Raw genomic sequence first — 22,093 nt, 5'->3', positions numbered from 1 at the left:
CCGAAGCAGCCGACGCGGCCGCTATGTCCACGTGATCCCTCCTAGCACGTCACGCCGACAGTGGCGCCAGCTTTTCCAGTGGTGGAGCTCGAGGCCAATTGCTTCGCAATCACCAGGCTTAACCAAGCTAAGCCACGACAGCTTTTTTCGTTTTCTTTTGTTTCTGCCTGGACAGAGCAACCACGAGCGATACCGTGCTGGCAAGGTTACTACCCTGTTGGTTGTGTCTGCCGTTCGTGGCTGAAACAGAAGAAGAAGAAGGAGAAGAAGAAGTACTTTTGTCCGGCCGGCGGTGCTGAATCGTGGCAGAGGAACAACAAGAATGCAGGCTGACGTGGGTAGCGAAAGCCAGTTGGAGGAGAAGGCCCACGTGGAAGGACACATTGCCCAGCAGAGGCGCCGTATCCTGACGGAGCATCGCTTTCCGCCATCCTGGTGAGTTGAGTGTACTATAACCCGTTGCCTCTCTCCGACGCCTCGTCAGAGTGAGAGAGAGAGAGAGAGAAACTAAAGGAAAGACAGCGAAGTTAAGAAGAGTATACCGAGAGTTGGTTACTCTTTACTGAGTCAGGGGAGAAGTGTAGCAAAGATGAGTGAAAAAAGAAAAATATTGCGCTCAAACCCGCGCGATGAAATCTATGTTCATCGAAGGCCTATAATAATGTAAGTTAAGGGCCATATAACTAAATGCGATATGCTTACAATGGACGTCATGAAACATGTAGTAGTATTCAGTGTTTATGCATACACTCACATACGTCACGGCTTTATTGTCGTGCGATCATTATAATTATGCACCACGCCCTTCACAAGCTAAGCGCTGATGCACAGATCAGTACGTAAAAAATAATGCCGATCCCACGAACTGTGGGAATCGATGTACGCGAAGCTTTCCCGGCTGTTTGTTTTGATTGACGATAATTAGCGGTTATGTTGACCGCGAATCTTTCGTTTATTCAGTGTTGAATGCAATACGAGAGCGGTGAGTTGATGGTAAATGTTACCTTGCGTGCACCACTACTGGTTGTCTTGGTAGTACACAGAACACACAGCGAGACGTGCTTGTTTGCTTGAGGCGTTGTTGTGCGCCATTGCTCATAACCTACGAAAAGGTTGCTATTGTCAATGCCTCACCCTGCACATCGCATCGAGGAAGAAGTGGTAAATTTTACTTGAGTTATGGGACTGTATGTGCCAGAACCACAATTGGATTATAGCGTCCACCATAGTGGCATACTACGGATTAATTAAATGCGAAACATCTCTTGGCGAATATTTGTCACTTTGACAGTATCTATGCAGACGCGCACGTCTTGGCGCTCTCATGCTCTTTTCGTTAACTTAGTATGTACCAAAATTGGAATAGTATGACAAGAGTGTATGACAGCCTAATTCATCGTAATGACATGAATATCATGATATGTTTGTCATGTCGGTCATGAAACAGCCGCCTACGCCTTGGTGCTCACATCGTCGTTTCGTTAATTTTATATGTACCAAAATTGGCATAATATGACAAGAGTCAATGACGAACATAAATGATAGGTCATGACATGAATGTCATGACATGCGTGTCATGTAAGTCATGAAACAGCCGCTTACGTCTTGGTGCTCTCATGCTCGTTTCGTTAATTTCGTACGTACTAAAATTGGCATAGTATGACAAGACTGTATGACGAACACAGATGATAGGTCATGACATGAATGTCATGACATGCGTGTCATGTAAGTCATGAAACAGCCGCTTACGTCTTGGTGCTCTCACGCTCGTTTCGTTCACTTGGTAGGCACCCCACACACTGCTTCGCATAACACCGATTCCCATAACGCGTGGGATCTGCTGGATTTTTTTATACCCTGGGTATCTTTAACGAGCACCGAATAGACGAGCGTTTCTGTATTTCACCCCCATCGAAATGTGGCTGCCATGGCCGGGATCGAACCCGTGACCTCGAGCAATGCCATAGTCGCATAGCTACCATGGCGGGCACAGAAGTGCTTAGTAGTTTTTCGCTCTTGACGGGTAGGGAAGTCGTCTCATGCAGGAATTCGAAACATGCGGGAGCACAGTGTCGCACAGTAATCGACGGCTGCTCGCGATCACCACAACATGGAGGCCTCGATATTTCCGCAGCATACGTTTTTGCATATGTTGTTACGTTTCGCCTACAACGCGCGGTAATGCCGGCGCGGATGCAACGGACGCCGGGGCTTTGTTCAAAGCAGCGGACATTTTGGCCCGTCCGACGCCGCCGCAACGCCTACCCGCCAAGCGTGTCCAGGCGTGTTTCAGTGCCACGTGTCTTCGTGTGTGTGTGTGTGTGTGTGCCCACGCTTGTCAAAGCGCGGCATCAGGGGAGCGGAGCTCCCCAAGTGAAGGTTGGCGATGCGTCACTACACTCGGTTCAGCAGGTCTCTCGGCTCGACAGTTCGCGCCGTCGTGGGGTCATGCTCCGCCGTCCCGTGACCTTCATCCCGTGACCTTCATCCCGTGACCTTCTCTTTTGGACCGCGACGCCGAGGGTATAAGAGCAGCTGCCCCCGGACGCCAGGAGAGAGGCTCCGATTTGTACTGTTGAGTTACGTGCTCTCCCGTCTCTCCACTCCGGTCGACCTGACCGGCCGCTCTTTTGCTATGTTAGAATAAACAAGTTGTTCTGTTACCAGTCTTCTCTTGCTTTGCCGGGACCTTCGGATGCTTCCTGTGCCCCAGGCCGCCAGGCCAACGCTACCCTTGGGGATTGCGACCCATTGGCAATAACGGGCGTCAGCACCGAGACCCCAACAACTCGTGCCAGCGGTGCGATATCCAACATCTGGTTGCCAGCGGTGAGATCGCGACAACGGAGGCCAGCAGCGAAGAGATGCGGTTGACTGTATGCTGAGCAGCACAACGACCATCCGGGAGCAGCGCAACGAGCCCTGTGTGATGACTGGTTGCCTGCAGCGGAACGACTGCGCTGAAGTCTTGGCTGCAAGGTTTGGTGAGTGCGGGACTTTCTTCTTCTGAGTTTTGCCAGGCTTTTGTTAGTGTTAGAAACAGAGCTGGTAATTGTGGTTGTCGTTGCTACCGGGTTAGTTTGCGGCAAGACAATAGTAGGCAGTAGAGAAAGCAGCATTCAGAGCAGCCATGGATTTGAAGTCGTTGCGCAAACCGAAATTGCTGGAGCTTGCGAGAGAGTTGGGTCTGGATGTCTCAGACAAACTCAGAAAACCAGAACTGCTAAGGGCTATTCTTGAGTTGGAAGCTGAGGATGACGAGCTGTCGGAATGCCTTGAGACCATTGAGGAGAGGGAGACGGCAAAAAGACAGGAGCGTGAACTTAAAGAACAGAAAGAGAAACAGGAGCGCGAACTTAAAGAACAGAAAGAGAAAGATGAGCGCGAACGTAAAGAACAGAAAGAGAAAGATGAGCGCGAACTTAAAGAACAAAAAGAGAAAGAAAAAGAAGAGCGCGACCGTCAACACGCTTTGGAAATGAAGCGTCTCGAGTTAGAGATGGAACGCGCTCGTAATGGAAGTCAGGCACACGGTGCAGGAGAACGAGTATTGTTCAAAATGACTGACCTGATGCGGCCGTTTAAGCTTGGAGAGGACATTGGTTTGTTCCTGGTTAACTTTGAGCGAACGTGCGAGAAGCAGGGGTTCTCTCGGGAAACGTGGCCACAGCGCTTGCTCACTTTGCTACCCGGCGAGGCGGCCGACGTAGTCGCTCGCTTGGAGAGAGAGGAGGCAGAGGATTTCGACAAAGTGAAATCGAGTCTGCTAAAAAAGTACCGGCTGTCAGCGGAGGCGTTCCGTCGGAAGTTTCGGGAAAATGAGAAAGGCAGAAGTGAGTCATATACAGAGTTTGCGTACAGGCTTATGTCAAACATGCAGGAGTGGCTCAAAGAAGAGAAAGCGTTTGGTGACCACGAGAAAGTTCTGCAGTGTTTCGGGCTAGAACAGTTTTATAGTCGGTTACCTGAGAACGTGAGGTACTGGGTCTTGGATAGGCCAGACGTTAGTACGGTGGCTAGAGCCGCTGAGCTAGCCGAGGAGTTTGTGACGCGTCGGGCTCGCGGAGCTAAGGACGGTCAAAAGGGTGAATTTGGCTCCAAGTTTGAGAGGCCAAAGTTCACGCCCATGAGAGCAAAGGGGGACACACGTAGTTCGGATGCGAGTGAAAGCAGTCCGACCGAACGTACGGAGACGGCGGCAACCGAAGCCGAACGCAGAAAGCGGTTCGAGATGAGGCAAGCGCGCGTTTGTTATACGTGCCAGAAGCCGGGTGACTTTTCGGCGCAGTGTCCGACCGAACGTAAGGAGACGGCGGCAGCCGAAGCCGAACGCAGAAAGCGGTTCGAGGCGAGGCAAGCGCGCCTGTGTTATACGTGCCAGAAGCCGGGTCACTTTTCGGCGCAGTGCCCAGAAACAAAACCAAAAGTCGTGTTTTTTTCATTAGGCAGCACTGACGAGAACATCAAGCTTCTCGAGCCCGACATGCGAGACCTCCTCGTGAACGGGAAAGAGTGCCGAGTGCTTCGCGATACCGCAGCTACAATGGATGTAGTTCACCCCTCTTACGTAGAACCCGATATGTTCACGGGCGAGTGCGCATGGATCAAGCAAGCAGTGGAAGCTCATAGCGTGTGTCTGCCGGTAGCAAAAGTGCTTATTGAAGGACCTTTCGGAGCACTTGAGACGGAGGCCGCAGTGTCATCTATGCTGCCCCCCCAGTACCCGTACCTATTTTCGAACAGGTCCGATCACCTCCTGCGCGAGAAGGGGCTTTTGTTTGGTGAGGCTAGCGTTCAGGCCTTAACCAGATCGAAGGTTCGGGAGCTCGCTGCAAAGGCGGTAGTTGCGGGGCCGACGTTGTTGAACGATGAGAAAGGGTCAGAGGTGCAGCAAGCTGGTAGTCAGAGCACGCCCGAACGGGATAAAATTGAGCCTGTAGCGTTAAAGGCACCAGATACTGGAGAGGAAATTCCCGATGCGGGAAAGTTAGAAGAGCTTCCGGTCGAGCTTCCGGGACTAGGCTCAGTGACGAACAGGAAAGACACCGATCAAGTCATTAGTGACTTAATAAGTAAAGCATCGCTGTCGCCTGAGCAGAAAACCGAACTACACCAGCTCTTACAAGAGTTTCAAGGTCTGTTCTCTGAGAGGCCTGGTAGGACTTCTGTCCTTACTCATGACATAGAACTTACCTCCCCAGAGCCAGTACGATCCAAGGCGTACCGGGTGTCACCCCGCCAGAGCGATATTATGGAGGCTGAGGTAAAGAAAATGCTACAGCTCGGTGTTATTGAAGCGGGTGAGAGTGATTATACCTCCCCTTTGATTTTAGTTGAGGTACCGGGCAAGGAACCTCGTCCTTGCGTCGACTACCGCAGGCTTAATTCCATCACTAAGGATCAAATTTATCCGATCCCTAACATCGAGGAGCGCCTTGAGAGAGTGAGTAGCGCTCAGTTTATTTCCACCCTAGATCTTGTCAGGGGTTATTGGCAGGTTCCACTTACAGAAGAGGCTAGTAGGTATGCGGCGTTCATTTCACCAATGGGGACATTCCGTCCTAAAGTTTTGAGTTTTGGTTTGAAGAACGCGCCATACTGCTTTTCAAGCCTCATGGATAAAGTGTTGCGGGGACAGCAAGAATTCGCTTTACCGTATCTAGACGACGTAGCGATATTCTCCGCATCCTGGCCTGAGCATATGGCGCACTTGCGGGCAGTGCTAACCCGCCTGCGCGATGCGGGCTTGACAGTCAAGGCTCCCAAGTGCCAGTTAGCACAGGCCGAGGTTGTCTACCTCGGACACGTGATTGGTCGGGGTCGTCGCCGCCCCTCTGAAATAAAGGTGGCCGCTGTGCGAGACTTCCCGCAACCGCGTACGAAGACCGATATTCGGTCGTTCTTAGGTGTCGCCGGCTATTATCAGAGGTACATCCCCAGGTACTCTGATATCGCGGCTCCCTTGACGGATGCTCTAAGAAAGACAGAGCCTCAAACAGTCGTCTGGGATGAGACAAAGGAAAGAGCTTTTAGCGCCCTAAAGAGCGCCCTAACAAGCCAGCCTGTGCTACGATCGCCCGACTACACAAAAGGGTTCGTTGTTCAGTGTGATGCTAGTGAGCGAGGCATGGGCGTTGTACTGTGCCAACGGGAAAATGGAGAAGTAGAACACCCCGTCCTGTATGCTAGTCGTAAGCTGACCAGTCGTGAGCAGGCGTATAGCGCCACCGAGAAAGAGTGTGCGTGTATCGTGTGGGCCGTTCAGAAATTGTCATGTTACCTAGCCGGCTCGAGGTTTATCATTGAAACGGATCACTGCCCTCTCCGATGGCTGCAGACCATCTCTCCCAAAAATGGCCGCCTCCTGCGCTGGAGCCTCGCTTTGCAACAATATTCCTTTGAGGTGCGTTACAAAAAGGGGAGTCTCAACGGTAACGCCGATGGCTTAAGTCGAAGCCCCTAACGTGGGAATCAGCCTCAAAATTGCTTGTTACTGATGTTTTTCTTCCTGAGGCAGGATTTTTTTTAACTTATTGCTTTTGTGTAGTGTTTCAAAGTGATGATGTGCTTTCTAGTGCAATTTTTCCGATTTGTGGACGCGTTCTGAGTGCTGCTAAACTACTGTAAGGAACTAGGCAGCAGTATAAAAGGGGGAAGAGCCTGGCAGGGCTTAGTGAGGGTTGTGCCGTGCTTGCTGACTGAGCGGTTGACTTTTGGCGTGGTTCTAACGCCTGCCGGAAACGAGAACAAAAATGTCAACTCTCCCGAAGTCACTTTGCAGTGTCCTGTGTGCACCTGAACGTGAGAACGAGGCCTTCTCTGTGCGCTGCGCTCAAGAAACGCCCAAGGACGCCCAACTTCGGTTATGAGCATCATCGAGCGACATCCCTCCGGACAGCGGATGCAGTCCCCTGACCATCGGGATCTCCTTCCCCCGGCGGGGCGGTCTGTTACGTTTCGCCTACAACGCGCGGTAATGCCGGCGCGGATGCAACGGACGCCGGGGCTTTGTTCAAAGCAGCGGACATTTTGGCCCGTCCGACGCCGCCGCAACGCCTACCCGCCAAGCGTGCCCAGGCGTGTTTCAGTGCCACGTGTCTTCGTGTGTGTGTGTGTGTGTGTGCCCACGCTTGTCAAAGCGCGGCATCAGGGGAGCGGAGCTCCCCAAGTGAAGGTTGGCGATGCGTCACTACACTCGGTTCAGCAGGTCTCTCGGCTCGACAGTTCGCGCCGTCGTGGGGTCATGCTCCACCGTCCCGTGACCTTCATCCCGTGACCTTCATCCCGTGACCTTCATCCCGTGACCTTCTCTTTTGGACCGCGACGCCGAGGGTATAAGAGCAGCTGCCCCCGGACGCCAGGAGAGAGGCTCCGATTTGTACTGTTGAGTTACGTGCTCTCCCGTCTCTCCACTCCGGTCGACCTGACCGGCCGCTCTTTTGCTATGTTAGAATAAACAAGTTGTTCTGTTACCAGTCTTCTCTTGCTTTGCCGGGACCTTCGGATGCTTCCTGTGCCCCAGGCCGCCAGGCCAACGCTACCCTTGGGGCTTGCGACCCATTGGCAATAACGGGCGTCAGCACCGAGACCCCAACAACTCGTGCCAGCGGTGCGATATCCAACAATGTGCTCTTGCGCCCCTGTCGATGTATTTTGAAAGTAACTGCAATCGCTAGGCGTAGCAGGCGCCGGCTCAGTGCAGTAACTAGCAGTCCTGACAAATCGAAATAAGCGTGGCCACACATGCACTCACATGCTTTGTTGAAATTAATCGGTGCGTCATCCAAGCGTAGCCTTCTAGATAGTATCCGCAAAGCTATGAGCTGCTTGCTAAAAGATATTGTGGCTCCGAAGTCGAAGATACAGATAGCTTCGACTAAGTGATAACGTGGTGGCACAGAAGTAGGCGTTCGCATGCAGTAGGGCGCCATCTTTCCGGTCTAGAGTGCCACAGAACGCTTCGTGCAGAATACAGCGTACATAAGCTGCTCCCTCTCGTTAACTTTAGTTTAAGGCTACGTTCTTGACATAGCTTGATCCAGCATGCACTAAGCCGCGGACCGGTCAACACTCCATGCCGCTCTAGATTTGCAGTGTGCTTAGTTCGCAAGACGCTGTAGAACAGCGAATCGCCGTCTGGTCCCTGTCTGTGTCTTGTGCGCCTCTGTCTATCCTTCCTATGCTTTTTCTCTTTTGCTCAGCTGCCCCATCTACGGCGGCTCCATACACGGCGCGATCCTCGCTATAATTTTCAACCCGTACGGAGCAAAGGCGACCAGGTCGTCAGCCGCGTTCATTACCAGGGGACAGCGGCCACCTTCCCTTGGCTGTTAAATGTGCAGCAGCAACAAGGCCAGCCAACTAGGCACATTTGCTTCGCTAAGAAGCAAACTGTCTCTACCTAGAGGTGCCTCCACTAGTCCGCGTGAACGCGCTGTAGAGCCTGTGCCATTGGCCACTCTCTGAACGAGTAAGGTTGGACCACGCCTCCGGCGCTTGTTTCTTGAGGTGCCCTTATCCGGGAAGGCCGGCGTCGCTTCATCCAAAAACCGCGTTTCGCGCCAAGGGTCATCTCCGATGAATTCAAGGCGCTATATTTAGCATAACTGGCATATGAATAAACGCATCTTCAACGGAAGTCTGTCTGGTTGGGAACACGAGTTGGAAAAATTATTAACTCCAACCAATAGCCACCGTGCTCGCTGCTCTGCAGAAGAATGGCTACACACGCCGCTTTATTCGACGCGTTTCCCGCCGTCAGGATCAGAGGACAGGCAGGCCAGCCACCACGAAAACAACAAAACGCGCTCGCGTTGTGCTTCCATACGTGAGGGGCACCAGCGAAGCACTGGCACGCATCCTACGAAAGTACGATATCCACAAACCCGCGTATCCCACAAACCCGTTTCTACAATCGGCCGCTTCGTACCACGACCCAAAGACCACGTCTCCAGATAAAAACCAGGTGTAATCTACAAAATCTCGTGCTCCAAGTGCCCAGCTTCATACATCGGCCAAACAAAAAACCTTCCCCAGCTTATAAGGCAACACAAGAACGGCGTCCGACTGTTGAACTCGGAAGGCAACCCCCTCGCCGAGCACTGCGAGTCCGCCTACTACAGAATCGTTTTCGAGGAAGGGAGCGTCTTGGCCGTGGAACACAATCCGTATAAGAGACGGCACGTCGAGTCTTGGCACATCCGGCTCACGAAGGCGACAATGAACAGGACGCCGAACGCTTCCCTCCGCGCACGTTAGTGAACTGCGCCACGTGCTAACAAAGGGAGACCATAGGCCGCCCCATGCTGCTGCTGGCCCACATTTTAGTCACCCCTGAAGAAGGGACCGAGCTGGCACCGAAACGTCCGGTTTCAAATAAATTATTGGTTGGCGTTAATCATTTTTTCATAACTGGCATAACTTCAGAGATCCGGGACCGTGCCGCCCGATCATGGTGTTGAGGCTGACAGTGCGAGTATTCCAAAGTGCAATATGTGATATGCGCTACACGGAAGCAAGGACACGCACTTAGGTGAAAAATCAGTGACAGTGAAGCCAAATGATGACGACGAAAGGGACGATGAACCTTGCACGTGCTTGCGACGATCACCGAATACTGTTATATATTTCATGGCTTTGCTATAGAATTGAGGCCCGTCTAGATCCGGTGAAATTTCATTTAATTTCAGTTCACTTATTGTACCCTCAGGGCCGAAACATTACAGAAGGGAGTGGTTACAACGCAAACGTTATAATAAAAGAAAGCGAAACAATTAATGAGAAAGAAGAACACAAGAACACAAACACTGAAATGAATAAGGCAGACTCTGTAAAAGGATATTACTAGTAAAAATAAACAGAAGGTGGAACGACAGAGAAGAAAAAGTTCACTTAAAAACTCGTCTGGTAATTTTATCAGTGTGCGTAAGCGTTGTGCCACTTGTTTATCTGCACGCAGGTCAGTGTCGTTATCAATGTTCGGGAACTCTATCCAACCGGTATAACCCCGTATCAACCTCATCGGTCGTTCGCTTATTATGTTCGATACAAACATAACAAGGATACTGCAGAACGAGGATACTACTTCTAAGGGAAGGTTGTCAAAGTAATATGCAGTCGATATGTACTGGTCGATATAGGCTCGCGCGTCACTCCACATTTATTAGTGTGCATTTCCAGCATAAAGTTTTACACAGATCAGGAACAGCATCAAGATCCAATGGTAATATAGAGTTATCATTAGGAGCCGTGATTTCTCGAACTATTACGTAGTCATCGGAGGGGAGACAGCATGATCACGCGTGACAATCTGGGAACGATATAGAAAAAAAAATTTGCCACGTGACTAGATTGAAATACAAGCTTAGTAACAAAACGAGAACAAGCTGAAAGCCGGAGCCAACGTTTCGACAAGTGGACTTGTCTTCTGCAAGTCTACATGTCGAAACGTTGGCTCCGGCTTTCACCTTGTTCTCGTTTTGCTCATCGTCTTGAATTTCCATTTCCCGCAATCCCCGTGTTTTCCCAAGCTTAGTGACAGTATCTTATACATTTAATGCATTGTTGAAAGCCAGGTGAAAAGAAAGGACACTGAATTTGAAATTGTGCCAGAGTTCCGCACAGAGAACGTCGTCTTGCTGCCTTCTACATTATCACTGCTTCATTTTGACCTTTCTCTATTCGAGGCGCGTGGCGTGGCTGGCCCAATTCTGCCACGGCTTCACCATCACGCTCGACATCGTGCTGCGCAAAAAGCTGGAGGCCGACTCGCGCTACGGTCCCGCCATCGCCGAGGCTGTTGGTGACGTCAAGGAAGTGGGCGGCATCATGGGATTCGTGCTCGGAAGCGTTCTCGTTCAGGCGGCTGGGCGCACCAAGGGACTCTACTACTACGGCGTAGGCGTCATCATCGGTACGCCTCAGGCTTGCTGTGTAGCCTACACCACGCTAGATTGTACTACCACTCACATTCGCTACGAAAGTCCCTTTGTGGGAAGGAGCCTTTTCGGCACGACTTCGCCAACTTTAACATAGGCACGTCACTTTTGTCGGCTTCTCATAGTAGAGCGGCACCCTTAAACATCCAATGAGCTTTGAAAACGCGGACAACATGGTTCCTCAGCTCAAGATGAATTCCCAGTCGCACATATTGACGCGCTTAGCTTTGCAAATAAACCTCAAGGGCCCCGTAGGGGGACGTACCATGATGGGTGGTAGTGGAAAGTGGCAGTACAGCTTATACATTAAGAATTGCCAAAGAGCGATTGAACCTTTTTGATTGTTGCATCAAGCTGTTATGGTGCGGGTTGATCGGAAAGGTAACTGTGTGACGCCAGCCATCCGTGCTGTCGGTAGTAATCGGAAAGAAAGCTTGACACTGTTGTCCTACCTGTTATCTATGCGTCTTGTTCTCTTGCTTGCTAAAACGCATGAGTCGTCATTGTCTCGGGCATTCTGGCTGGCTGAAGCACATACAGATCAAGTTGCTTTATTGGAGCGTATCATATGAATATCAAGAGTGGTTGGCCTTGCAACGTTAAAGAGGTTCCCGTACAGAAAAAAAAGCAAGCACACACACATGCACGCAGGCACACACAAACACACACACGCACACTCACGCGCGCGTGCACACACCCACACACATACGTTCACACGCGTGTACACATGCGCATACGCACGCCCATACACACAAACACATACACGCACATTTACAAACACACACGCACGCGCACACAAACACACGCGCACGCGGAAAGCCGGTTCCTTAAAGAAGCGTTAGTCACCTTGCAAAATGCAAAAGCGGGCGCGGTAACTTTTTTCGCAAAATCAACGAGAAAAAAAGCTGAGAAGCTTTGCAGGGGCATTTAATTGCGGAAGGGCTGAAGCGTCCGGTGTACCGTAAAACACTGGAAGAAATATTGCCGTGGTGTACGAATGCCAGAGGCCTCTATTATTATCACATGACAACAACAAAAGGGCGGTGAAATAAAACACGATATATTTCACACTAACACGGGTACTGTCATCCACATCCCGAAGAAACTTTGAAGAAATTTCTTTAAAAAGAAGACAGTGGCTTAGCTCGGCTATGCCGGGATATACGTAGCGAAAGCTAAGGCATAGCATGGTTAGACTTGGTTAATCTTGATTGCAAGTCCAGGTTAGTCTGGCCGTCTAGTTATGTTGCGGCGTTTAGCCAGTCGTTCGGCGCGCTGTTCGTCTGTTTCCTGGGCGATTCGTTTCCTCTTCGTCTCGTTCCGATGTCGATTCCGGGCCTCCTCCTGCTTATCAGAATTGTCGCCGTCCATGCTGCCGCTTCAACCGTGGTTGCGGCGCACGCGAGCTCTCCTTTTCAATCCTCCGACATGTTATTAGGCATGCGACGCAGCTGGCGAAGCGAGCGGAGGCGAGCGCAACGACGAGGAACGTGGTGTGACGTCATACCAAACGGGGATGGTGGCGAAAGGCGCGGCGCTGCGCAGCGGTGGAAAACCTTTGGCTCGGTGCTAGTAGTGGCGCATGCGCAGAAGTGACTAGGGAGCGAGAGAGAGAGAGAGAAATATCCGCGGCGAGGCTCGCGTTGTGACGTCATGTGCCCCCTCGGAGCACCGCCATGGCGAAATCGCAAGTTTGCGGCCAGTAAAGCTTGCGCTTTAAAAATTGGAGGACGCTGAAGCTTCTTTGAAGAGTGGAAAGCGATAGCATTCAAAGGTCCCTGTGTGCTTTCCACGTTTGCCGGCAACTGCAGCTTATGTAACCGTAATATTTACCGGGAAACGCTTCCGGCGAACGCTACGCACGAAGGCGTGCTTTACAGTTGAAACGCGGCCTCTTGCGTTGGCTTATCTGCTGTTACTCTTTCGAACGTTTAATATTTCAGTCTGTGAAGATGCAACATAAGACGTATGTGCTGTCGGTGTTTCTTTTGCATGAGATTTGTTTGTGGGCTATCATTCGCAAAATACCGAGGAACAACTTTGTAAAGAATGACAGACAAGATATTAACAACTATGGTGATTAGGAATGGTTGGGTATGCGTGGTTTGAAATAATTTTTAGCGAAATGACGGCCGACGCCGGATGCCTAAAGCACATTTTCTGCGACACGGGGCCTGAGTGTGTGTGTGTGTGTGTGTGTTTGTGTGCGTGCGTGCTTGCATGTGCGTGCGTGCGTGTGCGTGCGTGTGTGTGTTAAGGGTCTCTGAGGTGATTCCACTCGCTTATTGTACGTGGAAAGAAAGAAAATGTATAGATATTGGTCGGTACAAGATAAGCTGTTAGTGTGTGGGCTCTGTATATCCAGTGTACGATGAAGTTCAAAGGGTTAATTATACAGAAGTGTCGAGTGCACACTTGTTAAGAAGCTGGCAGAAACTCAAGGTTAAGGTTTTTTTTCTTGAGGCTTGAAATCTTTCAGTGGCATTAGTTTTCATAGGCTCTTTAGGATAACCATTCGTAGGAGAATCAGTAAAGAACGCTGATGACTTCCCGTCGAATGCGTTGTAGTTCGTTAATGGTTATGCTTATTAAAAGGGTTACACGTTGTAGAATCCTACTCGGTGTTTTGGCCTAATGTATGCAAAATATGTCAGCAGTGTACATTTGGGATACTATATCTAATGTTACGCGTCAAGAAGCACCGCTTACAGAGTGCAGAAGCAATGTTATCTATGCGTGGATTCCAAGGTAGATTCTTAGTGATTGTTAAGCCTGGGTACTTGTAGCTATTGACTTGCTGCAGTTGTAATACTCCCAATTGATAGTCCTACTTTAGCAGTGTAACTCTCAAATAAGCTGTTTTATCGGTGTTATGTCGACGCCAAAACCATTGCACCAGCTGACGACAATATCTATATTGCAATTCAAATGTTTTGATAAGGCCGAGTTGTGATTTCTGAGAAAACGAACTTTCGTTTTCAATGTAACTACACTAACGAGGTCGTAAACATACAATGGAAGCAGTAGAAATTGTCACAGAACGCTACCCCACTATGAAAGAAAGAGAGCTGCAGTACGTCCCCTCAGCTGGAGCAAACTGAACCAGGTTTACTTAGCAAGCTCTAATTCACAAAAATAGTACTTGCTGAAGATTATTATCCTTCAGTTTGAGCACAAGCTTTTCCTGAATAACTCGATCAGACGCCCCCATGAAAAATGCGTTGATATGGTTACTGTTGTTTAATGCTTCAGGAAATGTGCGTACGATTGCAAAAAGCGTGATTGTGCAATAACTCCTTCTGAAACCGGACTGTAAATTGGTTATTCTTGAGTTATGATGCGGAAATTCGGGAATATGATTACCTATAGTGAGAAAGGGAGAAAAGTGACGCCAAAGACTTCAAAAAATATAGACCGGTGAGCTAACTGTCCATTGCCTACAAAGTATTTACTAAGATAATTGCAAATAGAATCAGGAGCACCTTAGACTTCAGTCAACCAAAGGACCAGGCAGGATTTCGTAAAGGCTACTCAACAATAGCCTTGGGAGCTATGCAAAGGGGGAAGGCCGCTGGGGAGGATCAGGTAACAGCAGATTTGTTGAAGGATGGTGGGCAGATTATTCTTGAGAAACTGGCCACCCTGTATACGCAATGCCTCATGACTTCGAGCGTACCGGAATCTTGGAAGAACGCTAGCATAATCCTAATCCATAAGAAAGGGGACGCCAAAGACTTGAAGAATTATAGACCAATCAGGTTACTGTCCGTCGCCTACAAAGAATTTACCAAGGTAATCGCAAACAGAATGAGGAACACCTTCGACTTCAGTCAACCAAAGGACCAGGCAGGATTCCGTAAAGGCTACTCAACAATAGACCATATTCACACTATCAGTCAGGTGATAGAGAAATGTGCGGAATATAACGAACCCTTATATGTAGCTTTCATTGATTACGAGAAAGCGTTTGATTCTGTCAAAACCTCAGCAGTCATGGAGGCATTACGGAATCAGGGTGTAGACGAGCCGTATGTAAAAATACTGAAAGATACCTATAGCGGTTCCACAGCCACCATAGTCCTCCATACAGAAAGCAACAAAATCCCAATAAAGAAAGGCATCAGGCAGGGAGATACGATCTCTCCAATGCTATTCACAGCGTGTTTACAGGAGGTATTCAGAGACCTGGATTGGGAAGAATTGGGGATAAAAGTTAATGGAGAATACCTTAGTAACTTGTGGTTCACTGATGATATTGCCTTGCTTAGTATCTCAGGGGACCAATTGCAATGCATGCTCACCGACCTGGAGAGGCAAAGCAGAAGAGTGGGTCTAAAAATTAATATGCAGAAAACTAAAGTAATGTTTAACAGTCTCGGAGGAGAACATCAATTTACAATAGGTAGCGAGGCACTGGAAGTGGTAAGGGAATACATCTACTTAGGGCAGGCAGTGACGGCGGATCCAAATCATGAGACGGAAATAATCAGAAGAATAAGAATGGGCTGGGGTGCATTTGACAGGCATTCTCAGATCATGAACAGCAGGTTGCCATTATCCCCCGAGAGAAAAGTGTATAATAGCTGTGTCTTGCCAGTACTCACGTATGGGGCAGAAACCTGGAGGCTTACGGAGAGGGTTCTACTTAATTTGAGTACGACGCAACGAGCTATGGAAAGAAGAATGATGGGTGTAACGTTAAGGGATATGAAAAGAGGAGATTGGGTGAGGGAACAAACGCGAGTTAATGACATCTTAGTTGAAATCAAGAAAAAGAAATGGGCATAGACAGGACATCTAACGCGGAGGGAAGATAACCGATGGTCATTAAAGGGAAGCTGAAACGGTTTTCGATTTCCATGAATCGCTGGGATCGGGAAGAACAGACCTAATAATTTACGGTTCCGAAATTTTTTCTTCGTTTTGTTAATATAAGGGGTGCAAATCGCTTTCTAAATCACCCCCGCGGACACGCCCCCATCGCTTCCCGGAGCGCCGGGTGAGGTGGTTGCCAGAGGAGAGAACCGGCGAGAGTGACGTCATTCGCGGGGACCGAGCTGCCGGACCGGCGTGCTGGCATGCCTCTTTCCGTCCTGCGCTTTACTGAACGACGCTACGAGAGATCTGCCGCCACCGCCGCTCACGTTTGCTTTCTTTTGCGATTTTCGTAAACTGTTCTTTTCTTCTGTGCTGCGTGAGTACCTACAGCCAAGGGCGCTCAACATGCCCTCGCTCTGTGCAGCATTCGGCTGCGCGAACACAGGCGGGCGAAGGACAAGAAGCTTCCAGCGCAGTGGGTCCGTGCGGTGAGGAGAGATAAGTTCGTGCCGACGAAATCAGCTGTGCTGTGCTCGGACCATTTTCGCGACAGTGACTATCATCGGAGCTTGACAACGGTGCGGGCAATTGGTATTCCAGTTAAATCGGCGCGACTGAAGCCCGGCGTTGTTCCGTTGTTCCGCTTGAGATACTTCTTGCAGTGGCTGCGTTCGCACTTAGAAAAAGTTCGGTGTTTCTTGACCCGATTTTTGAGAAACTTTTCCATCTTGACCCGATTTTTGAGAAACTTTTCCATCTATAAGCTCAGTTCTGAATGAAAAAAACAGAATTTACCCATGGAAATAAAGAAACCGTGTACTTATACGGCTGCTAACACGTTCTTTTAAATCAATTTTCTTTTCGATATTTTTTAATTGCAGCCCGTCGCGGCAGCTTCACGTGCATGCTCGCGCGAGCAAACGCCGCTGGCACAGTGCGAAGCATAGACGGAAACGCGAGCAGTAATAAATTTTGGTGACCGGACTTCGTGCGTAGCTTCCACAGCGTTGCACCTGAGGTATGAAATGGAGTATAGGCTTGCCTAGTGACATTCGACGTACGGTTGCAGTTATCGTGTTTACCACACGGCGGTGCGAAAACTGCCTAATATCTTTATGTCAACACTAGCATGGAGCACGCATACCGATTCTTGATCGAGCCACAATCGCAAAGTCGTCGAACCATAGTATGAATATTGCACATATAATACCTCTGGCCATCTCTGGATGTGTATGATAAGCAACTTCCATGACTGTACCTCGCAGCACTGCATGTGCGCGCTTTGAAACGCTGCACTTATGTTCGTGATCGTGTATCAACACTCAAAAAACCACGGGACTTTAGACAAGCAGCGGCAAGCTGCTTGACATCGCGGAATTGCACCCGTGTTTACAATCTAATGAGAAGTTAGTGCTTCGGCATTCTTCCAGCAGAAAGTTCCCAGTGACACTTTAGCGCATTTTTTCGCCCGTCATTGGAACGTGCAGCTACATGAAAAAAAAAAAAAACATACCTACCAGCTAAGATTTCCAACGCGCGAGAAGGTGCACACATCGCTCTAGTTGTTGGCACACTCCACATCGCCGTTGCCGCCATCGTTTTCCGTATCGGCTGTCGGTTCGAACATGTACGGCGAAAAAACAAGCTGTCCGAGACAGCGAGAACGTTCCGTAATGCTTACAACTCACCTATGAAGCCAGAACAGAACAGCGTGCTACCGTGCTACGCTCTGAAACGGCGGCGCCGACCGGCGACTGGCGCGAATGACGTCACAGCGGCCCCGACCAATCACGGGCCTCAGCGGCGTTCGCGCGATGCCCTGAGGCGCTGGTGCGCGTTTTCTTGAAAAAAACAGCCGCTTGCGTTTGTTTCCGCCCTTTTTGAACGAGATATTCGTGTTCATGGGACTCAGAACTGTAGAATGCCGCAGAAAACTCATTTTTTTCGAAAAGTGTTTCAGCTTCTAAGGGTTACGGACTGGATTCCAAGGCAAAGGAAGTGTAGCAGGGGGCGGCAGATAGTTAGGTGGGCGGATGAGATTAAGAAGTTTGCAGGGACAACATGGCCGCAATAAGAACGTGACCAGGGTAGTTGGAGAAGTATGGGAGAGGCCTTTGCCCTGCAGTGGACGTAACCAGGCTGACGACGACGACGACGATGATGATGATGATGATGATGAATATGTTCGAGCAACATGTGGCCGTTGAAGGTACAGGGCAGTATTTATTTTTAATTATAGGTGGTTCCCTTTCTTTGAAATAAGAATAACTCCACCAGTTTTCCATCCAGTCATTAGCCTTGCCAAGAACAACCATCTTCGAGAAAAAAGAACGCGGAATCAGGCAATCGTTTCTGCGTAGCGTCAAAAAAAATAATAATATTTCGTAGTCATCAGGATCCGCGTATATTTTCGTGTTGAGATTTAAATGCAAGGAAACGGGCCAGGACAGGAATTAAAGACAACTTTTCACGGGCAAAAAACTGCTGCGCTTGGCGTTCCACGAAAACTTGAGACAGTAAACACACCATGAAAGAAAGCGATGAAATACTGTACGACGCTTTATAAATCAGTGATTATTGCTTCGTTATTTGATAACTCTGTCAAGTGAGTCTTCATATGACTCAATAACTTCCACCTATTTGGGTCATGTTTTAAGAAAGAAATTTGTTAAATCGCTTGAAAGCAATGGCCCTTTGACTGAAGCATATCGTGGTGCACACTACCTTGTAATTTTTTATATATAGCTAGACTGCCCGTTCTTTCTCTCTTGCTGTTCAAAATTTAGCCTATATATATATATATATATATATATATATATATATATATATATATATATATATATATATATATATATCCGTGCGCTTATTCGGAATGGACGTATATAGGCACTATCGGCACGTGTTACTAAACGTTTCAAATAGTATAAGCACATGAATATTTTCATCAAATTCGCTAAGAAAGCTTCCATATGCTCTATCATGCCGTATTTAGCTATGGAGTAATCTTTGAACGTGAGTGAGGAGCTGTGTTTAATTTTAGTTGCTTTGCGTAGTGAAATGGTGCGCATTGTTTACAATCCGCTGATCAGATAAGTTTCGTTCAATAATTACACTGCGTTCAGTAGAGTTAGGGTTGACAAAAAAAAGCTTGTCTCCACCGATGAGTCATTGGTATAATGGTAGAGCTACCAAATAGGTGTGTAAAGCACAATGTCGTCAATACATCATCAATCGTCAATACATCATCTGTACCTTTTGAGTAACCATGAAAACCTTCAAGCGATTCTGCTACAGATTCCCCTGCATGTTGGAGCTAGAACTGACTTGGTCATTGCTGTTAAGAAAGAGTTGTCCTAGAATCTGAAAACTAAGGCTAAGTGGCAAAACTAGAAAAAATAAAAAATATGAAGACGAGTTTTCGTAGTGATCACACGTAGTAGTGAAATTGGGGCTGATAAGTGCAGTAGACGACATGAAATTTCTCAAGAGATATAAGCAACTTCCCTGTATATTATAACCTGGTCAACAACACCATAGCTACTAAATTGATAATTTGAACGAGTCACACAGGTACCATCGCCTACAAAATTTTGGATCATGCTTCGTATACGGTGCAGAAGACAGACGCGCAGGCACTTTCCTCGGCCCTGCAAGTTGCATAGGTGACTTTGACGAAGAAAACCAAGCGAGTAGCTGTCGTCTTTTCTGCCAGTGGACTTTTTCCGCAACGACAATTGCTCGGGCTGTTCGCGCCGCCCAAGCCTGCATCAGCAGTTGAGGTCAAAATGAAATGCTGAAACGGCTAAATCATATCGCACGCTGCTTCTCTACATCTGTCAGGTCAGTTTATACTCTATAAGATAGGATACGAGAACCGCTTTACTTTCCCCCGTCTATATATATAGGCCTCAAGATTGTCGCTATTTCGAAAACGACGGTTTCACCACTACTCGTTTCGGGGGCCCCTGCTGAATAGCTTTAATTGACTTGCGTTAGCTCGTCGGGGGGGGCTCCATGTATAGGCTCAACCGGGAACGGCTGTTCTCTCAGGTGTGCGCCCCTTCGACGCAGGCACGCTGGCGACCGTGCTGTCCACACTGCTGCCCGCGCTGCCAACGGGGTTCCTGATCTGCGTGTTCCAGGCCGTGTCGGGCGTGTTCGTCGCCATGGGCAGCCTGAGCGCCCACGTCTACCTCACCGAGGTGGCGCCCGACGACGACCGTGGCGCGGTGGTGGGCATCCAGCACTGCTTCTACCTGCTCGGTCGCCTGGTCGCCGTCGTGTTTCCGCACGCGCTGCCCTGGCAGTGGCTCGCCGTCCTCTCCCTGGCGCCGTACGTGCTGCTGGTCTCCGTCATGAGCTGGGTCGTCGAGTCGCCGCGCTGGCTGCTGCAGGTGAGCCGGCTGCTGCGCATTTGACGCTGCGCCATGATGCGGTGCAGCGTTACTCGCGCGATATCGCATTTACTCGCGTAATGCTCGCATCCGCCGCTGCTGCCATCGAGAATTGGAATTTTCCTTTTCCTCCAATCTCCCCTAACTTCGGCTTTTGTCTAAAAACAAAGGGCCTTTGGAGTTCCTACTTGTGTAGGACCTGTGCGTATATTACAAAGGCAAGTGCTGCTTGGAAGTGACATCTTGAGCTTAATGTGGCTGGTGTAAAAAAACTCGGATTTACAGCAAATTTTAGTTTCTCTCTTTCGCGACGAGAGCGTTTCACAGAGGAAATTTCCCCGCTTAATCATTGCTCGAGCTTCGCATAAGCGAATTAAAGCCGCAAAACACCTTACAAAATATGGTTCCTCTCGCTATGTTTGTTATTATTGGTACTTTAGTTCTGTAAGATGTGTCAATTGTGACTTGCTTGTTCTTAATCATGCTCTCACAGTTTTGTTAATATTATTGGCTGGTACTAAGCAGTGCTTAACTGTTTCATGTTACGCACTCGCATTTACTTCCAAGTGTACGTAACCTGCCTGTCCGAATTGTCTGACATTGTTCGCCATTTTTATTTAATTGTTAGGAAAACAAGTCGAGAAAAAAAAGGTACGTGCTTGTGTGAGTCCCATAACCGTTCATCTTACACAATCACGTTGGTCAATCTGGCTACGCTTTGCCTAATCACAAACGATGCTTGGTAGCCGGAGAGCAGCAAAAACTCTTCTCACAAGATCAATTTTCACATCGCGTCAAATTTGCTCAATTTTTGAATAAATTGAAGCTCTCTGAAGCTCTCATGGAGTTTTGCGTGCCTGCCCGGTCGACTTTTCACGAGGTAGGGTGGGTAAGGGTACATGCAAACAGAGTAAAGTGGACTGGTGCCGGACCTGGCGTGATAAAATGCGGGCGTATCACTGACGCCATGTAATCTGGGGATGCGTGGATGACGTGGCTCACCTGAGGGGTGTCGGAGAGGGGGGGGGGGGCTTGTACACGAAGTTTTCTTCAATAATTGCTAGCGGGAACCCTGGTGCTGCGATCGTTCAGCCAACGTGAGAATGATGGGTAGTACACGAAATTTTCTGCTCATTGCGCTCATGGATTCAGACGTTGTTGTGGCTTTTCCCATTACGCTTTATCTGCCTTCATTGTTCTAAATTTCAAAGTAATCTATACTAATCTAGACTGTGAATACGCATAATCGCTACAAATCGCAGCATGTCAGCCTGTTGAGGTGGCCAAATTGAAATGGGTCAAGCGTTTCAACGGGCTTGCTTGCCCGCGAGAAATTTGTATGGAGTTCTATGCAGCTTATTGATGCACGCTTCCGTCGCGTAATGGTTTCGATATCGAGCTTCTGCGCAAGAAGTCCTCTCTTGGAAGCCTGCCGTCGGACAATTTTAATAAGGATTGTTTAATTATTCATAACGCGATACTTTTTTTATTTTAAATTAACGAGTTTAGAAAGTATCGAGGCTAATTGAAGCCAGAAGGACGAAGTGCAGGCAAATCCATGTAATAGCCATCATCTCTATGCTGGCTCAAGCACCACGTGCTTTCAGCATCCGCAGACACCAGCGCCAGAGCGCCCTCTAGTGATTATATTCTGAAACTCCATCGTCTCCAAGTCATGCTATCATTCCGGACAGACCAGTTATCGCAATACTGGAAGATGCATTGCAATATCAGAACCGTTTTGTAGCATTTATATATCCCTTCGCGAAAGCTTTGCTTTTAATGTGGTGCCAAAATGTGCGTTGGATCAGTGCAATTTTGTCGATAAATGTCGATAAAGTACACGACCTCACTTTTCCGGTGCTTTCTACGGCTTAGTTAACCGTTTGCTTCAAGCGGATGTAGTACGAAATCTTCTCCTTGTTTATCTCATGCTAAAGGTCT

The 22,093-nt window shown here is 48.8% G+C and overlaps 1 protein-coding gene across 1 annotated transcript in view; it reads left to right on the top strand.

Moving 5' to 3' along the window:
• The first annotated feature begins 322 nt into the window (after window positions 1-322).
• The window catches only part of LOC126525280 (uncharacterized), a 36,057-nt gene continuing 14,286 nt past the window's right edge, over window positions 323-22,093 (top strand). Inside the window, exons 1-3 of the mRNA XM_050173306.2 lie at window positions 323-435; window positions 10,686-10,912; window positions 19,827-20,149. Coding sequence (XP_050029263.2) covers window positions 323-435; window positions 10,686-10,912; window positions 19,827-20,149 — 663 coding nt within the window. The remainder of the gene's footprint in view (window positions 436-10,685; window positions 10,913-19,826; window positions 20,150-22,093) is intronic.

The sequence above is a fragment of the Dermacentor andersoni genome, chromosome 3 (assembly GCF_023375885.2).
Source record: "Dermacentor andersoni chromosome 3, qqDerAnde1_hic_scaffold, whole genome shotgun sequence".
Lineage (NCBI taxonomy): Eukaryota > Metazoa > Arthropoda > Arachnida > Ixodida > Ixodidae > Dermacentor > Dermacentor andersoni.
The sequence above is the reverse complement of the archived record's forward strand: the minus strand, read 5'-3'. Positions and strand labels throughout refer to the sequence as shown.